Source organism: Oryzias melastigma, linkage group LG5 (assembly GCF_002922805.2).
Source record: "Oryzias melastigma strain HK-1 linkage group LG5, ASM292280v2, whole genome shotgun sequence".
NCBI lineage: Eukaryota > Metazoa > Chordata > Actinopteri > Beloniformes > Adrianichthyidae > Oryzias > Oryzias melastigma.
This window is the reverse complement of record NC_050516.1, coordinates 20085665-20103174: the sequence shown is the minus strand read 5'-3', so window position 1 is coordinate 20103174 and position 17510 is coordinate 20085665. Positions and strand designations below refer to the sequence as shown.

The window sequence follows — 17510 nt, the reverse complement described above, 5'->3', positions numbered from 1 at the left end:
CCACTTGGCACATGAATCTATTAGATACCTGATAGAACATCTACAGTAGATCTCTACAGGACATCTCTGACAGGACAAGGGCTCTCTGAGATGTCTTGTAGACATCTATAGTAGATGTGTATTAATTATCTAGATATCCCGTGTTTGGTGGAAGAAACTACCCACTATTAATGTCTATTAGACACAAAATCCATATCTAAAGCTGTAAGCTTTGAAATAGTTTTAGATATCTAATAGATGTGTCTATGCCTAAATGCATTTTTTTTCAACCTCTCAAGAACTACACAGGATTGACTAAATTCCTTATTCAATAGAAATTTATTAGTTTGTTTCCTTTTTTTGATATACAGACATGTTTATGCCAGAACAATTCTAATTTTAAAAATATATAAATATTAGTGGCATTCTTGGTAAACTTCAAGTTGAAAGTTTGAATTTACTTTTTTATGTTTAAATAAAAAAGTAACTTTATAATAAAATTAAAAAAAAATCATTTTTGGTAAAAAAAAAAAAAAAAGAATTTAAATTGACTTAAAATTTACTAAAATGTGACTTTTGGGCACTAACCCCACATTCTGTTATTTTATCTTATTATTTGTATTATTTTTAGTTTTAACTTTCATCTTTTTCTAAAGTCCTAAAGGGTTATTTTTTAAATTTATTTATTTAGCGCAGATTTTATTTGAAAACAGACTCTTCAGCCAGACAGATCACTCTCTCCAGGTGAACCCTGCCTTCATTCTGAAGTGGAATCGGTTCCTTCGACCTCCATGACTCTGTTCGGGGAAAGGCTGAAACAGAAGATGGATTTTTATCTGTTTGCTATACCAATGATTCAGCCTTACCTTAGGATCAAATTCCAACCATCATGTAATATTTATACCAATAGAGATGCAAACTAAAGAAAGAATTTGCCCTTACTTTAGTTACATCTCTCCGGTTGACACTCAATGGTTCTTCTCTAAGATATTTTCTATAAAAATATAGCTAATTTATTTAAATAAATAATTAAACAACAATAACTTAACCAATACGATCACATCATTATAACAAAACATCAGAAATGTGTTTGTGGAATATCCCACATAATTTTATCTTCAGGGAAAATGGGTTTTTGGGTTAAGGAAGTGAAGCAAAAAGGCTTCAGAGTTTTAAGGTCCTACAGCTTCCCCTTACTGTAAATATGATTACCACCAAAAAGAACCGTGTGCAGCTGCTCCTATGTAGCCACAGTACGGGTGTCAAGATAGAGATTGAGTCAAATGTTGTGAAGGTTACTTCACTGCTGGGCTTTATACATAATGAGTTTGTTTGTTGTAAGAAATGACAAAATCCAAAATATTCCCTGACATCTCCACTTGCGTTAAAAAGAAAGAAAGAAAGGCAGACACAAGGAATAGTTCTAAACAGGTTATATATATTACTGTTAACCCCTTCATGCTGTATGTTTCTAAGTTGCAAAGCACCATTAAATGCAGGACTTAATTTAACATCACAATGAATAGAAAAAAACATATTGAATATTATATTTTTTAAGGTTTTAAAGGGATTAAAACTAGACCTGTTTTATTTTAAATTACATGGCTTGTAACAAGTAGGTCAAGAAAATATTTTTAAAGCACAATCCACACTAATAATGACTCTAATTTTAATAAAGTGTTTTTTATCTAAATTTATTACTGGTTGATCATGAAAAAATATTGTTCTTTTTCTGAATACAATTGGAGATTTTAGATGATTTTTAAGAACAAAAAAATCCAATGTTTTATTTTCAGTACTTGATGATTGTTTTTTGCAGAAATATTGTATAAAATCAGCCTTTTTAGATTTCACGCTATTAATATATTTATTAAAGTATTCTCCAAATTGGACCCTTGGTCAAGAGAAAGAGGCGTGCTTTTGTGTGAGAAAAACCACAGCTGTGTACCTGGCGATGGAAAGCGGAAAAAGAACTGATAGAGTTTTCCTGAATCAGTTCAAGGTTAGCTCCTGGTATAAAAGACTGGGAAGCATGTTTATTCTCTGTAGAAAGGTTTTGAGCTGACTCAGACATGCTCAGGTTTTTGTTGTTGACAAGCCTCGCCGCTTTGGGTAAGAATACGACACAGATCGCACTGCAAGACTTCTGATGTCTTTATTTTACTGTGTTCTATTTCTTTATTTTCTAAACTCATGAAAGTTCATCCCAAAGAATGACTTGTGTTTCTTCTTAACTAGCGCTGGCTGACCAGCCCAGGTACCTGGAGGACAGTTTGGAGAGGGTTGTGGGAGGTCAGGTGGCCAGTCCCAACTCCTGGCCCTGGCAGGTAACATAAGTAACCCATCAAAGCTTATGTTAAAAGACATGTATGAAGAAAAAAAGTCTGTTTTCCTCCTCAGATCTCTCTTCAGTACCTGTCTGGAGGCAGCTACTACCACACCTGTGGAGGAAGCCTGATTCAGAGGGGTTGGGTTATGACTGCTGCTCACTGTGTGGACAGGTATCAAAGTACTTATTTATAATTCTGGCATAGGTTGTTTCAGTGACAGGGATTGCAAAAGTATTTGGATGTATTTTTATGAAAGAAAAAAAAAACTGTAAAAGCACAATGAGAAGGCACACAACCAAGAGTTTATTGTTTAAACTTGTTTTGTCTTTTTTTTTTTTTTAAACATTACAGCAGCAGGACGTGGCGCGTCGTTCTCGGTGAACATGACCTCAACAGCAGCGGTGGCACGGAGCAGGTCATTGGTGTGAGCCAGGTTTACATCCACCCCCAGTGGGACTCTAACAGAGTTGCCAATGGGTGAGGATAGATTTTTGTTTCTGAATAATAAATTAATGTAAATATTGTTTTCTTGAGTCAAAATTGTCTTTTATGTGGTGCTTTTTTACAAATCTCTTCATTTTTGCCATTTATCTTAGATACGACATTGCTCTTCTGAGACTTGCCTCTGACGCCACCCTGAACTCTTACGTCCAGCTGGCTTCTCTGCCTCCCTCTGGACAGATTCTGCCTCACAACAATCTGTGTTACATCACCGGATGGGGACTCACCTCCAGTGAGTTGGCTGCAGGACAAGTCTGACTTCCTATCAATGTTATTAGGACAATCTTTTGATTGAGTGGATGCCATTTCTTCTGTTTTTTAGCTGGTGGAAGCCTGTCCGCTCAGCTCAAAGAGGCCTATCTTCCCGTGGTCGACCACAGCACCTGCTCCCGCAGTGACTGGTGGGGCAGCACTGTGAAGACCACCATGGTGTGTGGAGGAGGTGGTGCTGAGTCTGGATGCAACGTGAGTCATCTTCATTAAAATAAAGAAGCCAAATTTCTCAGAAGAAAGAAAAAAAAAGATTAATTTAGTACTACTAAAAGGCTTCCCCCTTAAATTTCCTTTTCTGCCTTTCAGGGTGACTCTGGAGGCCCTCTGAACTGCCAGGTTAGCGGTAAATACTACGTCCATGGTATTGCTAGCTTTGTGTCTGGATATGGATGCAACTACCCCCAGAAGCCCACCGTCTTCACCCGCGTGTCTGCTTACATCGACTGGATGAACTCGGTCAGTATGTCCACTGAAATTAAACATAGGCTACATAGTTGCACAATTATATATTTAAAAATAATTTTATAGGAATATTTAAAGTAGGAATACATTTGTGTATTAAAACTCGTCTTGTTTCTTTTTTTTTCAGATCCTGTACTAGAGCGAGATGTGAGCACAGACGTCGTGTTTGACCATCGACAAGCTATTACCAATGAATAGTCTCATTTAATAAAAATAAAAATACTTAAAATTGCATGAAGATTCTTTTTTTTTCTTTCAAAACACAATTATATACATTGTCATTATGAAATAATCCTCCACTTTAAATAAGAGAGCAATTCAACTTACAGTATGTCCCCATTTTGGTAAGATGCATCTGTAACAGTTATTAAAGAGTTAAATTAAAGTTGTAAAAGGGGCTTAAAGACAAAGGTTAAATCCAAAGTCCCGAGATAAAAGCTGATTTGAGTGCAAACTTTGATAAAGTCTGAGACAGTGAACAGGTGTCCCAAAAACCACCGTCAACAAACAAATATTAGATAAACACCAGCACACATTAACACTAAGAGTTGACCAGTTAGTCCAAGGTAATAAAAAAAAAAAAGAAAGAAAACACCAAGGGTACTCAAATACTCAAAGCTAAAGGATGCAATTACCCTTACTTTGAAATGTAGATGGACTCACTGCAGGGATGTTGAAATCCCTTCATGCTCCAGTGCTGATGGTTTACTTAACACGTAGCAGCAGGAATAAATGTTGTGGCTAAAAAGAAAGCAAAAAGAAAATCTATATTTTCTGACCTTAAAAGGCTCAGTACCAAACAGGAGAGGGTACAGGGTCATGTTATAAAAATGTTACAAAGAAACAACATTAAGGAGTTTAAAGCTGGGATGTAATGTGTTTTGAGTTTTGTGACATGCATACAATGTTTCTATATGTTTTGCAACATCTGCAAATGTACCGTACCATGCTAATGGGGCTGGATAACTGCTCTAGATCAGGGAAGCTAAAAATGTGTGTGAGGTAAACATTGAGGAACAACAGTGATCTTAATGTAATGGGGAGGGCATTAGGACCCAGGAGGTCGGTGGTCAGCTGCCCTCTCCCATCGGAGAGTAGTTCCGGGGTTGCCAGGAACTGTATAAAGGGCCCGGGGAATGATGCGTTTCGGTGTTTGACGTCACCGGCAGTGTTGTTACCAAAGGCAGCCCCACGGAGGAGAACAGCTGAGTGCAGGGCCACCGTCAAGTCGACCTTGCCATTTGTGTGTGCCCCCCGCCTTCGTCATAAGCGTGCCACAAAGGCAGCGTATGTGGAGCTTCCACACAGATTTGTTTGGGAGATTTGTCACCACTGGAGAACCCACAGATGTCCACACGATTGAACAGAGGAAGGGATTTTTAAATGATGTATTCATGTGCTGTTATGCCTGTCACTGTTTTTTTTATCCCCACTGCTCGCTTTTATTTTTTTTATCTCTTTTATCTTTTTTTAATGTGTTTTGTTTGGGGTATTTTTAAACCCCTTTTTTACACTTGGCACTTTTAAACCTTAGCCGACGTTTTAGACAGTGGTTTTAAACAGTAACCTGGTGCTGTGCAGGATTGTGGATTTTATTTGCTGTGCTGTCCTCTCGTTTTTATTAAGCATGTTGTGTTTTATTTGAGGGACAATTGTGTGTTTTTTTTAAAGTTATCCTGTCACAGCCCAGCTCTTGAAAAAGCTACTGTGCGGCTCAGTTCCTTGTGTTTTAATAAATCTTTTTGCTACACCAGCTACTGCCTCATCCAGTTAATTCTGGAAGCCTGCCCTTAGTGTGTGTAGCTAGCACCCTTTCCTACCACAAGGGGTTGCTGACTACTACATTAATAAAGTGTGAAAAGGTCTGGAGTTAATAGCAAACATCACTACATCCATATTCAGTTCACAAACAGAGGAGTTAAAATACTTCTTTACAAAATTTAAAGACCCACTCCAATGAAAATTGTGTTTCGTCTCATCTGAGTTGGCATCTAGTTTAAAACTGTACAAGTAGATAGCTCCGATATTGCTAGCCATTTTTGTTGCACCGCTAACGTTAGCTTGGGGTTGAGAGGAGCTGTAAACTAGCAGGAGAGAGTGTAAAACAAACGGAAATTGGTAAATCAGTGAAGGATTATTTTGGCACCAACACTGCCGCTGTTACCAGTCCATCCATACTCATCAACAACACTTCTGATCATGCTTTCTAAAACAATAATTGAAGAGAATTGGAATATTGCTCAACATAGTTTTTTTATTATTATTATTCAGTTATTTGAGTTAGAAACGGGAATAAGCGGTGGAACACTGTATGCCATTTTATCGCATTCCTAAAGATGCAGAGAGGTAAGCTAAGTGGATCAGCGGCAATTTAAAGAGCTTATGATTGGACCCTCCAGCTGTCAGATTTCGTTTGTGCAGCGATTTTCACGTATGTTACCGTATATTATTTGCTTTCATTATATGCTATAATCCTGGTTTTGGATTGACGCTAGAATAAAACCATGGTTAATTGCATGCAATTTGTTGGGATAACAGCGTCATGATCAAGTTAGCTTACGTAGCAATCAAAATGTGGATCCTGAAATGTTTAGTTATTTTGTCGGAAGAAAGAGTAATAATCCATAGAGTCCGGACTTTATCCGTTTATTTTCAACTATCTTCCATCTCCAGAGAAGAGAAAAATAAAAATGACAACCAGACACGTTAGCCAAGCTAATGTCAACAAACAACACTCTGACCCTGCTGCTAGCCATGCTAATGTTACGCTGCCATGCTAATTTACACTTACCCTTCAAGTGATGATGCAGCAACTTTTTGATTGAAGATTCCACAGTTGAATGTTTGCCACAAACCCAGATTGAGTCCATTTCTAACCCATCAGGCTTTCGTAAACTTTAGAATCCGGAGTTCCGAAGCTCTATTGACTTGAATTGCCATCCATCCCTTCCCTACTAGGAGTCCACAAATCTATAGGATCTTTCCAGAGACCATTATGTTCAGCAGGATTTTAAAAGGTCACAACAAACACTGCACTTCCTGAGAGTATTTAGGGGGAACAAAGTTGACAGGAAGTTGCTGGTGGTGACTTTTTACAGAGCAGCATAGAGTATCCTCCCATGTGTTTCACGTGTGGCCTCTTCAAAAAGTCATTAAAACTAACAGAGAAGATCACTGGATGCCCTTTGCCCTCCCTGAAAAAGCTGGCCTCATCACACCAAATTTACAGAGCAGAAAATAATAATGAAGGATAATTCTTTCTACACCCACAACCTCTGTGCACAGTTGCCCTCTCAAAAGCTCTTGAGACTTCTGGAGTTACAAACTTGTAGGTTCAACAATACAGTTATCAGGTCACAAAACAAACAAGTCAAATAATATTATTTATTGTCATTCTTCTTGCTGCAGTAAGTCACATTTCAACGTTTTATTCCACCTTGTTTTACTTTCTTTCTGTACCTATGCTCATTGAACACATTAAAAAATAAAATTAAATGTTCCTCAGTTTGAATGCTTACTAAGCATTCACACAATAAGTAGAACAGTAATCTATGACCTTGCATACTTAAAAGCTGCTACTGGATCTTACACTAGAAAATATTGAAAGCTTTAAACAAGGCCTTATGTTTTCTCTTTGCAATTGTTAATATAGAACTTGAAAGTGTGAAATCGTGGATCTTCTTCAGTCCAATGCTTTTAATAGAATAATCCAATCTTATTTTTCCTTTTGGCTTTTCCCTTCAGAGATCTCCACAGCCAATCAGTTTCCTCCATCTAACCCTGGAAATAGACTTTCAAAAGGAAACGAGTTGTTTAAGCAGAAAAGAGGCACTCAGTTATTGTTAACCTTCTTAAAATACATTTACTTTTTATCAAAGCAATGTTCCTTGTAACACTTTGAATGGAAAAGTTTCTTAGTTGTTGAATTTGTAAGTCTACAAAGAAGCATGATACTCCGAAACGGAACAGATAAACAGATTCTCGGCCTTCCACAGCAGCTGTAACAGTTTGTTATGTGGTGGAGGGTGGGTGAGAAAATGGAAATGTGTTGACTGACCTGATTTTGGTTAGAGGAATCTTCAGCAGTCCTGTTATTTTTTAATCTTGTGACAGATACAGAAACAAGCCAATAAATATATTTATTTACTAAACACATCAGTGGATCTGTCGTTCTGAGACAGATATTTTTACTTTCCTCAAAATTGAGATGCCAGCCTTCTTTTATAGGTAAGTCAAAATATGTTTTTATCTGCAAGTTGAAGATCATATGTGAGAAAAAAATACTTTTAGTTTCATATTTTACTTTGGAGAAAATATATCAAATTCTCACCCAAAATTGTTATTTTTTTGGCTATAATCATTTAGTAAACTTAACTTTCAAAGAGATAACAGGTGATTTATCTGTTGAAAAAATGTTTTCTGATCTGGTCTGTAAGAGTCCTTGAAATGTCTTTATTCAGATCTCTGCATATATTAAATTAATAAATGAGAATCAAGGAGAACACTTTATGATACAACAAAGGATGAGAGAGCTTCACATAAAAAAGTTATGTGACATCATAGAGATGAAACTGGGTCATGGTCCCTTCCTAAATATCACAAAAATATTTATGTTTTTTACTACCTGATATATTTGCTAAGCAATTTAATTCATGTATAATTTAATGTAAAATAATATATTATAGAAGGACAAAGATTTGTGCAGTAGGTTACACAAGCATTAACATAAAGTACCCACATTTGTAGTCCCTTATAATAATGAAGAAAAAAAAAGCAAATTATTAAATGCTTAAATCAAGGTTTTCTTCTGGCATAAATAGAAAATTACTTCCAAGGCTGCATAAGCAGGAAAACAAAAACTTTTATTCTAAAAAACTCTGACACCAGGCTTATGTACTTGGCTGCTGCAGCCCTGACTAAATTAATGACATTTAGTTCATGCCACCATTTCCTCTTTGTTTTCCCAGACAAAATTTTGTTTTTATTTGCCTGTTTTTATTAACAATTTTTAACACTCTGTGACACTGGATAAGGAAAAGGATTTAGACTGTAATAGAAGGCTAAATGGATAGTAGCACTAATGTGTGTTTGTGTGCACAAGCTGGAGCACAGATTGAGGTAAAACAAGTATCACTGATTGACAAAACATAGAACTATAGTTAGAACTTTTTTCTTGTGCATTTTTCACATGGGACTCATGTTTTTTTTTCTTCATTTATTCATGTTATTTTGTTTTAGTCCTTTCAAAAATTATTACACTTTTATGCTAAACTTGCAACTTTTAAGACCTACTTCAGAGTTTTATGTTATTTTTTTATTTTTTTATTTTTTTAAAGACAAAAGCCACAATAGAGGGGATTTTAGTGTTTGCCCAAGTGTGTGCTTCAGTCTCCCAGTATGGAGCTGTGTTCATTTTTCAAGTACATAAATATATAAAAAATGCTCCTCATGAATGTAACAACATTTTTCTGCATCTATGAATAAATGCATATGGAGACTTATCTTTTACTTTGACAAAACCAAATTTACAGCAGTATAAATGGCTGTAAAAATGTCAATTTAAGAGATTTTCAACTGTAAAAAGTGTTTTTTTTTGTTGTTGTTGTTTCAGACATATTTTTCAGGTGCTGAAAACAGTAGGGTTTTCTATGCGGGTTCTTCTTAACAGATCTTCGTACAGAAACTTAACTTGAAAAGTCAGACTTTTGACACAAATATTGAGTCTTGAGTGATTGTCCAGTTAATTACATTACTTCTAACTGCAGTCAAAGCCCATTGTTATGATGAGTGAAGCATGCCTGTTTATCTTTTGTCATTTTAATTGATATTTTTGTTATTTCCAAAACTCAGAATTCTATCAACAGTCTATCATATTTGTAAGTATATCAAACTTATAGCTGTTTAATTTTTAATTATTAGGAAAAACTGGACAGACTCTAAAAGTTCAATATCAAGAAAATTCAAGTTGTGAGTTAATTTAATTTAACATGGACGGTTATTAAATCTTAACATGTTGTTTCTCTTGTGTGTTTTGATCACAGATTGTACACAAAAGCGAAAAATGTTTTCCTCTCTTTTTCAAATAAGCTGCTTTTCCAATTAAAATTTGTCAATCTAATACATTTTTAAAAACAGTAATACATTTTGAAGTCAGCAATGCATTTTATCGCTTTAAACTAGAGAAAATTATTTGATTCATCTTTGATTAATCTTCATTAAAATTCTTAAATTTGAAGGATGAAAAAACATTTTGAAATATTCAACAAAAATATTCCAACAATTGTTGTGCTTCAGTTACGTTTACTACATCCCTGTATTGAAAATTCCCATTTTTTAGAATATTAACCCAGCTGAGCTTCAGCCAAACACATTATTATTAAAGGATTCAGGTGGAAAATCCTCTGGGTTTTGCCTGGAATCTTCAAACAATGACCTTAATCTGTGTTAAATATTAATTACAACTGGTGAGTAGCAACATGAAAGGAGAGGGTCATACATAAATATCTAAATGTTCTGTATCTCCAACCTTCACCTTCACCTTTTAGGCTGACATGTTTTTGATTCATGATGCACATAACATAATGTTCATGCAAATTAAAATCTTTAAATCTTTGTTTTTTTCAGTGCTGGTTTAAGAAGTTCTTGGTTTTTCCTCTGAATCTTGTCAGCTAAAGAAGTAATAAATGTTTTGTGCAATATGATTTGTTGTTGTCTTCAAGTAGGACAAATAAAAAAGCACAAGAGACTTATATGCGTTTATGAAAATCAAAATCCTATCCTGTCAGCTATAAAGACAATCACAAAAAAACAGTAAAAACTCACAGACTCTAAAGCAGGTCTGAGGGTGGCTGTCAATGTACCTTTCTTAAGGCAGTCATCTTAAAAAAAGAGCTAAATTTATCATAAGCACAAAGAAAACTACATCGAGAGCAAATGAATTCTACATAGGATTTATTTTAAGTGACAGAAATGTACATTTTGCAGGTTGGGAACAGCTTGTGAAGACAGAATGCCATAGCTGCGTATCGACTGTTAGATAAAAAATAGCTCTGAGCTGGTTTTTCCTTGAATTAATCCTAGAGGTGCCACCACAGCGATATCTGTGAGACTGACACAGGTGGACATGTGTTAGCAGCGACAAGCTGAGCACACATACATTCACCAATGCCATAGGCAGAGGAGGTGTTGGGGGTATAAAACAGCACTGTCCAGACGTCTCCCCTGCAGAGCATTTTAAAAAACTGCAAGCATGCTCAGGTTTCTTTTGTTGACCTCTCTCGCAGCCCTGGGTAAGAACTGTCTTGTTTTCTTACATGTTTTACACACCCTGCTCATGGAGCCAGCTCTGCATAATGCCTGACCAGCGTTGCTTTTGTTCAGTGTTGGCTGAGCTGCAGCCTGAGCCCAGGTACCTGAGGGACGACGACATTCAGAACAGAGTTGTTGGAGGAGAAGTGGCCAGACCAAACTCCTGGCCCTGGCAGGTTTGTTTGAGTCGACTATATGCAAAAAGACAGTCTATGAAAAAGATGAATTTTAGAATTCTGTAAAAAATGGTCTGCAAAAGGGATTTCAAATGTTCCATATGCCTGTTTTTAAATAAACCATATCCTGTTTTTTGCTGTAAAATTGGAACAATTATCACAAACACTCAAACGTTTAAGACACGTGTCAAAGTCACGGCCCTCTGGGTAATTACATGCGGCCCTAAAGATCATTTTACATTATTATTAACGGCCCAATGTTATATTGTATAATTGTGACAGGATATAATTTATTGACAACAAAATATTTTAGAAATGTAATTTTTTGCATAAAATGCAAAGAAATTTGAAGTTTTATTCATTTAACATTTACTTTATTTTTAACTTTTTTTTAATCTTTAACTAAGTTATTTAAGGTTTAGGTTGACTTATTCTGGAATAATATTCCTGTCTGTTTTTATTCATATCTATGTTTAAAAAGTTATGTTTTTAAAGTTTAAAGGTTTTAACAATTTTGTTTTTTATTTATGTGTTCAATAAAAGTTTATCCTGTACGGCCCGAGAACCTACTGTGTGTTTTAGATTTTGCCCCCCTGTGTGATTGAGTTTGAGACCCCTGGTTTAAGAAATAACTTTTTAAAACCACCTTTAATATTCAATGGTGTAATGTAAATTGTTTGTTTCATCAGATCTCTCTCCAGTACCTGTCTGGCGGTAGTTACTACCACACCTGCGGGGGAACCCTGATCAGGACAGGATGGGTTATGACTGCTGCCCACTGTGTGGACAGGTAACACTTAGTTTTGGGTGAATTAGAAAAATAAATAATTTAAAAGGTAAAATGTATCTTTAAAAGGTTATAATCTGAACTTTGAGTTTAATTTCTTGTTTGCGACCACAGATCCATGACTTGGCGTGTTGTTCTTGGAGACCATGACATCTACACTCATGAGGGCAAAGAGCAGTACTTGAGTGTCAGCCAAGTGTACATCCACCCCTCCTGGAACACCAACAATGTTGCTGCAGGGTCAGTTCTTCAGAATTGAGATGTCACACATCTGTTAACATCCATGAACCCTTTAACACTGGAGCTCCAGTGTTTATGTTCCTTGATTTACTATCATTTTTAATTGTTCGCTACTGGAATTACATTGAAACGATTGAAAAGTTAAAGTATGTAAAAGATTTTGTGTTAAAAGGTTAAGCAAAAACTACCTCTTTGATTTTTAGAAAACATGCGAAATATATATATATATATATATATATAAGTATCATTCTATTGTTTACATCCACATTATCTTTCATTCATTACAACTTTTCAAGAACAAAATTTGTTCTCGTTTTCACCAATTGTGCTAATCCAAGAAAACTGCACATACATTATTTAAAAGATACATTATTTTAAAATAATAAAATAAAATAAAAACAAGAAAATACTGGTTTTCAGTACCATATTTGCTGCGATCTTGTCAGGTACGACATTGCTCTCCTGCGCCTCTCCACTCCAGCCACCCTCAACAGCTACGTCCAGCTCGGCAGCCTGCCTCCCTCTGGTCAGGTTCTGCCCCACAACAACGCTTGCTACATCAGTGGATGGGGCCGCACCCAGAGTCAGTAGAAAATCCTGATACATGCAGTAAATGTGAATTCATGCTGCAGAATACTGTTGGGGTTGAGATCTGCTGTAGTATGTGTTTGTCCTGCTGTCTTCAGCTGGAGGTCAGCTGTCTGCTCAGCTGAAGCAGGCATACCTGCCTGTTGTTGACCACAACACCTGCTCCAGCTCTGGATGGTGGGGGAGCACCGTGAAGAGCTCCATGGTCTGTGCTGGGGGTGGCAGTGAATCTGGCTGTCAGGTGAAGCTTCATGCCTCTTATTGTATTTTTTTTATTTGGGTTTAATTTAAAATGAATTCAAAGGTATTGAACATTTGTGTTGTGCACAAACTCATTTTAAGACATTTACTTTACTCTGTGATCGACTCTCTATTTGTTTGGCTATTTGGATACAGGGTGATTCTGGTGGCCCCCTGAACTGCAGTGTCAATGGCCAGTGGGTGGTGCATGGTGTGACCAGTTTTGTGTCTTCCTCTGGCTGCAATGCCTACCAGAAGCCCACCGTCTTCACCCGTGTGTCAGCTTACATCAGCTGGATGAATGGAGTCAGTATTTGACAGAAACTCATTGTTTTCACATGAAAATGCTCAAAAGTGATACAAGAATAGGATTTTATTTTTTAACACGTTATACCTGTTTTTGTTCCTTTTAAATTCATTAGGTTATACAGAATTAAATTATTTGATTAGACAAGACTAGTTATTTTAAGCCATTTGTTTTCTATTTTTCAGATCATGGGTTGAGAAGAGGAGCTATCACCATGAAAACAAGGAGACTTTGATTACAATAAAATGTTATTTCTAATGAATTATCAGTTAATGTCATTTATTTATTTTGTTTTTGGCAACAGTTATTGTTGCAGACATAAAATTACATGTCAATTTCTAATGCTGGCTTGAAATTTAGGATTCAGATTGAGAGGCAACCCAATGAAAATAACTATAAATTAAGAAATACAAAGTAACTACATCAGAAAGACCGGAACTTTACGTTTAGAAACAGCTGATAAATGCACAAAACTAACGTGCAAAAAACGTAATCAAAATTGAAGATATACAAGAGGCCAACTTTTGGCTATACATTATATATATATATATAGTATTTTAAAGATATGATGTCTATTAGATAACTAATAGATGTCTGTTAGACAGCTAATAGACATCGATTGTAGATGTCTCTTAGTTATTATATTTCTATATGAGCTTTAAACTGGTTTAATATGAGGCAACAACCAGCAGTGAAGCAGTGCTGTCTGTCAGACCTGACATTCTCAGAGGGTAAGCTGAAGGTACAACATCACTGCCAGCAGCTCTGACAGGTTTGAACAAACCAGTTAATGTGCTTCCTCATTAGTGCACCATCAGTTTTGTTTTGAAAGGTAGAACAGGCAGAAGGAAACAAGGCTTATTTTGTGGTAAAACCAAGCCCTGAAATTTTTGCCTATTCTATTATTTTTATTTTTTGAATGCTAAATCTTTCATGTAAGGGGCCATCCAAGATCTATTATCTAAAACTATTCATTTTACTCTTATTACATTTTTTTAATATCACTTTGTTGCTCAGGCAGCATTAATAAATGTGTATCTATCAAGAAATCTTGACCCCAGACTTAGTGATGCTGGTCATGACGCGAGGAGCTGTTACTGCAACAGTGTGGCCAGATGGTGCTGATAATGACTTTACATCCTATCGTAAATACCTGACATATTGTCACTGTCACATTCACTATGACACTAACTGCATATTAAGATAAAATATCTTTTAAGTGTTAAACATTTAAGAGAAGTTTTTAAAAAGGTCAAAGTTATACCTTTTTGTCCTTTCTCATTCTAAATTTATGACTTAAAAAAGGTTTTCTTCCATGGAACTATCCTAGATGAATGCAAATGTTCAAAATGTTTCACAATTGTTTTTTATTTTGGTTATATTGCTGAATTATCACTGTTAGCTCACTTATGTTACTGCTTCTTTCCAATTCGCATTGTTAAAGTCACACCCATTTATTTAACCCATTTTTTTTTTTAATGTATCATTTCATCCTCCAGCTTTGGCTTTAGCATTCATGCATCCATTTCCTTAACCCCATGTTTCCCGTGGGATTGTCAGAGCTTGTCCCTTGTTTTAAACTAAAACTTTGTAGATCTTCAGAAATTTACCAGAAAGACTTCAAATGTTTCTTCCTTCAACACACAAAACTACAAAAATAAAGCAAAAAAAAAAAAAAAACTCAAGTTCTGGCCATATCATGCCTCAACGATGAAATAAAATTGATTCATTGCACACATCCCTTTGAGCTGTGTACTGAACAGACCCAAAGGCGGTCAGAATTTCCTCCTTCCCTCTTTAGTCTCTGCAGGTGGAACCACATTATTAGGTCGCTGCATCACAACATGTTCCTCACTTTAATTAGAGGCAAATCACTCGTAGTCACCTCTAATGCATTCATCATTTTCTCAGCTTGATTAATGTTGTGATGAAGATGTTCACCTCTCAATCTAACACTCTGTAAGGGGTAAGCTATCATGGCTTCAAGCCGTGGCTTGAAGCATGTAAGTCTTCTGAGACTACAGCGGTTTAATGTGGATAAAAAGACTTAAGATGCTTTCGGTTTCTCACAGCGGTTTCTCTATGGGGATGATTTTTTTCTCAGTAACCTGCACAGGCTTCCTTTCAGATAATGAGCTCAGCAGCCTCAATATGAAAGTAAAATGAGTGCATTATATTTGCTAATAGGGTTTTGGTTGTGCGCTTCTGATTTGGCTGCAATTATCTGTTGTTTTGAAGGCAAATCAAACAGGGTTATGTTGGAATTCGGTTTCAGGAAACTCTACATGGGTCAAATGTGAACAAAACTCTGCATCTGTCTTACATTGTTTAAATGTGAAAAATTCGGAACAATTTATCTGTAAAAATTAGGAAGTTAATGCTTTGTAGAAAACCAAAAGAAAATTCTTCAATAATATTCAAAATTAATATTATTTTATGTATTTTGTTGTGACAACAGATGGTGTATTTGCAGTGCTGGGGTTTCTCAAACTAAACAATAAAATCTAACCTAATTCCCCAAACCACACAGTCAGAGGGGATTGTGGGTCCAGTTTTAACAAGTACTCTAAATTGATTTAATGCCTAGTAAATCAACCAGCAGACTAACATTTGCCAAAACAAATAAATCCAGATGCTTCTTCTACTTGTATTCTATTCATTTTTCCCCCAGATTAAATAAAACATTTTGTACTTCTTTTAGCCATCTTTATAAATTAAAAAAAGGAAACTCAAGGTTTTTACAATGCCTAAGAAATGTCCTGAGTTCAGCAAAACAAAATTAAAAAAAATAAAGGCAGAATCTGTCTACACTGATGGATTGGTGGTTGGTAAAATTCACCTTGTGACAGGAAGGTTCTGGTTCAAATCCCAGCTATGTCTTCACTGTGTGGGGGCTGCAAGCTTTCCAATGTAGGCATCTCTTCTCATGAATGTGTCCCTCAGGAGTGAATGCTGCTCTGCAAGAGACTGAGAAACCTTAAGTAGCTGGGATAAACTCCAGCAAACCAATGACCCTGCAAAGGCAAAAGCATGGATGGATGGACATAAGGTTACTGACTTCCTTTAAATGACTTAATGCCTCCAAAAGGTTATGAATGTCAAGTATTGGCTAATTGAACTGAATCACAAAAAAAGTTGATAATTTGGGCCTTTTAAGAAGGTAGAAAAGTACTGTATAAGTATTCACCATTTCATCAAGGTGGTCTCCATTGCCTCAACAGCTTTAGGTGTACATCCTTTTAGTGAAGTCTTGTCTGTTTATCAGACTGGATCCCCATTTCTTATTGTGGGGAAACCATCAAGTTGGACAAAGGTGACTGGAACCCTCTGGATGTCAGTTAAGTCTATATATTAAATTATGAAACGTGGGTGTTTTTTAAAGGGTAAATACTGCCATCTACTGGATGAAAAGCAGAACTAAAAAACACTTTAGAACCCACTTAATTCCCTTCAGGGTCACCTGGATGCCAGAGCCAACCCAGCTACTGTTGGGTGAAGGCGGGGTACACTCTGAACTGGTCACCAGCCCCCCTGCCCCCCATTTTTGGACTGTAGGATGTAGCCTGAAGCGCCCAGGGAGAAACTCATACATGCACAAGAAGAACATGCAAACTCCACTCAGAATGGTCCCAGCTGGGGTTTGAACCAGGGACTTGTCCCTGTAAGGCCAGAGCGCTAACCACTTTACAGCCTTGAACAGATTATTTTTTATACTAAATATAAAAGCAACTATTTTGCTATTGCTTGAGTGTTTTTTGCGCTTGAGTCAAAGGTTAAAAAAAAGAAAAAAGCATGAAGCTACAAATTACCAGAAGTAAAAAAAAACAAAAAAAAAAAACTACCATAAAATAACATTCCTTAACATATTGCTTAAGAAAATGAGACATGAGTTTCAATAATTGTAAATTTACATAAATAACCAGAGTTCATCTTATTGCTAACGAGATAGACACGTGAACTGATTATTTTTACAACAGCAAACAGTTTGTGGTTCACTGAGCAGCTGCTGTATTTAAAAGGAAAAAACAGTTGGTAACGCTTTATATTAAGGTGTGCTTGTTAAGTATTAATAAGATATTAATAAGCATTAGTAAGATGCTTATAATTTGCTTATNTGTTAACAGTTTTCCTTCTTTTCAAATTAATCGCCAATCTGACTAGATTTCACCTGAAGACACCAATATTAAAGCGTAATAAATCTTGTATTCACTTACGAAACTTGGTACATAGCTCAGGTTGTCAGCAGGTTTCCTGCAGGTGCTCGTCCCATTCAGCCGATTGTTTCATTAAATCTTTTTTTTTTCCTTGTTTCATTAAAT

The 17510-nt window shown here is 36.1% G+C and overlaps 2 protein-coding genes across 2 annotated transcripts; both read left to right on the top strand.

Annotated features, from left to right (window-relative positions):
* The first annotated feature begins 1973 nt into the window (after window positions 1-1973).
* Window positions 1974-3777, top strand: LOC112145107 (elastase-1). The gene is made up of 8 exons (XM_024270151.2): window positions 1974-2091; window positions 2218-2306; window positions 2380-2480; window positions 2661-2786; window positions 2906-3042; window positions 3133-3275; window positions 3390-3539; window positions 3673-3777. Exons 1-8 carry the CDS (start codon window positions 2052-2054, stop codon window positions 3682-3684), a joined length of 798 nt encoding a protein of 265 aa, XP_024125919.1. The 5' UTR covers window positions 1974-2051; the 3' UTR covers window positions 3685-3777.
* A 6901-nt stretch (window positions 3778-10678) lies between these two features.
* Window positions 10679-13454, top strand: LOC112145108 (elastase-1). Its single transcript, XM_024270152.2, has 8 exons — window positions 10679-10834; window positions 10926-11029; window positions 11719-11819; window positions 11931-12056; window positions 12503-12639; window positions 12743-12885; window positions 13041-13190; window positions 13377-13454. The coding sequence occupies exons 1-8, from the start codon at window positions 10795-10797 to the stop codon at window positions 13386-13388; spliced, it is 813 nt and encodes a 270-aa protein (XP_024125920.1). The 5' UTR covers window positions 10679-10794; the 3' UTR covers window positions 13389-13454.
* The last annotated feature ends 4056 nt before the right edge of the window (window positions 13455-17510 follow it).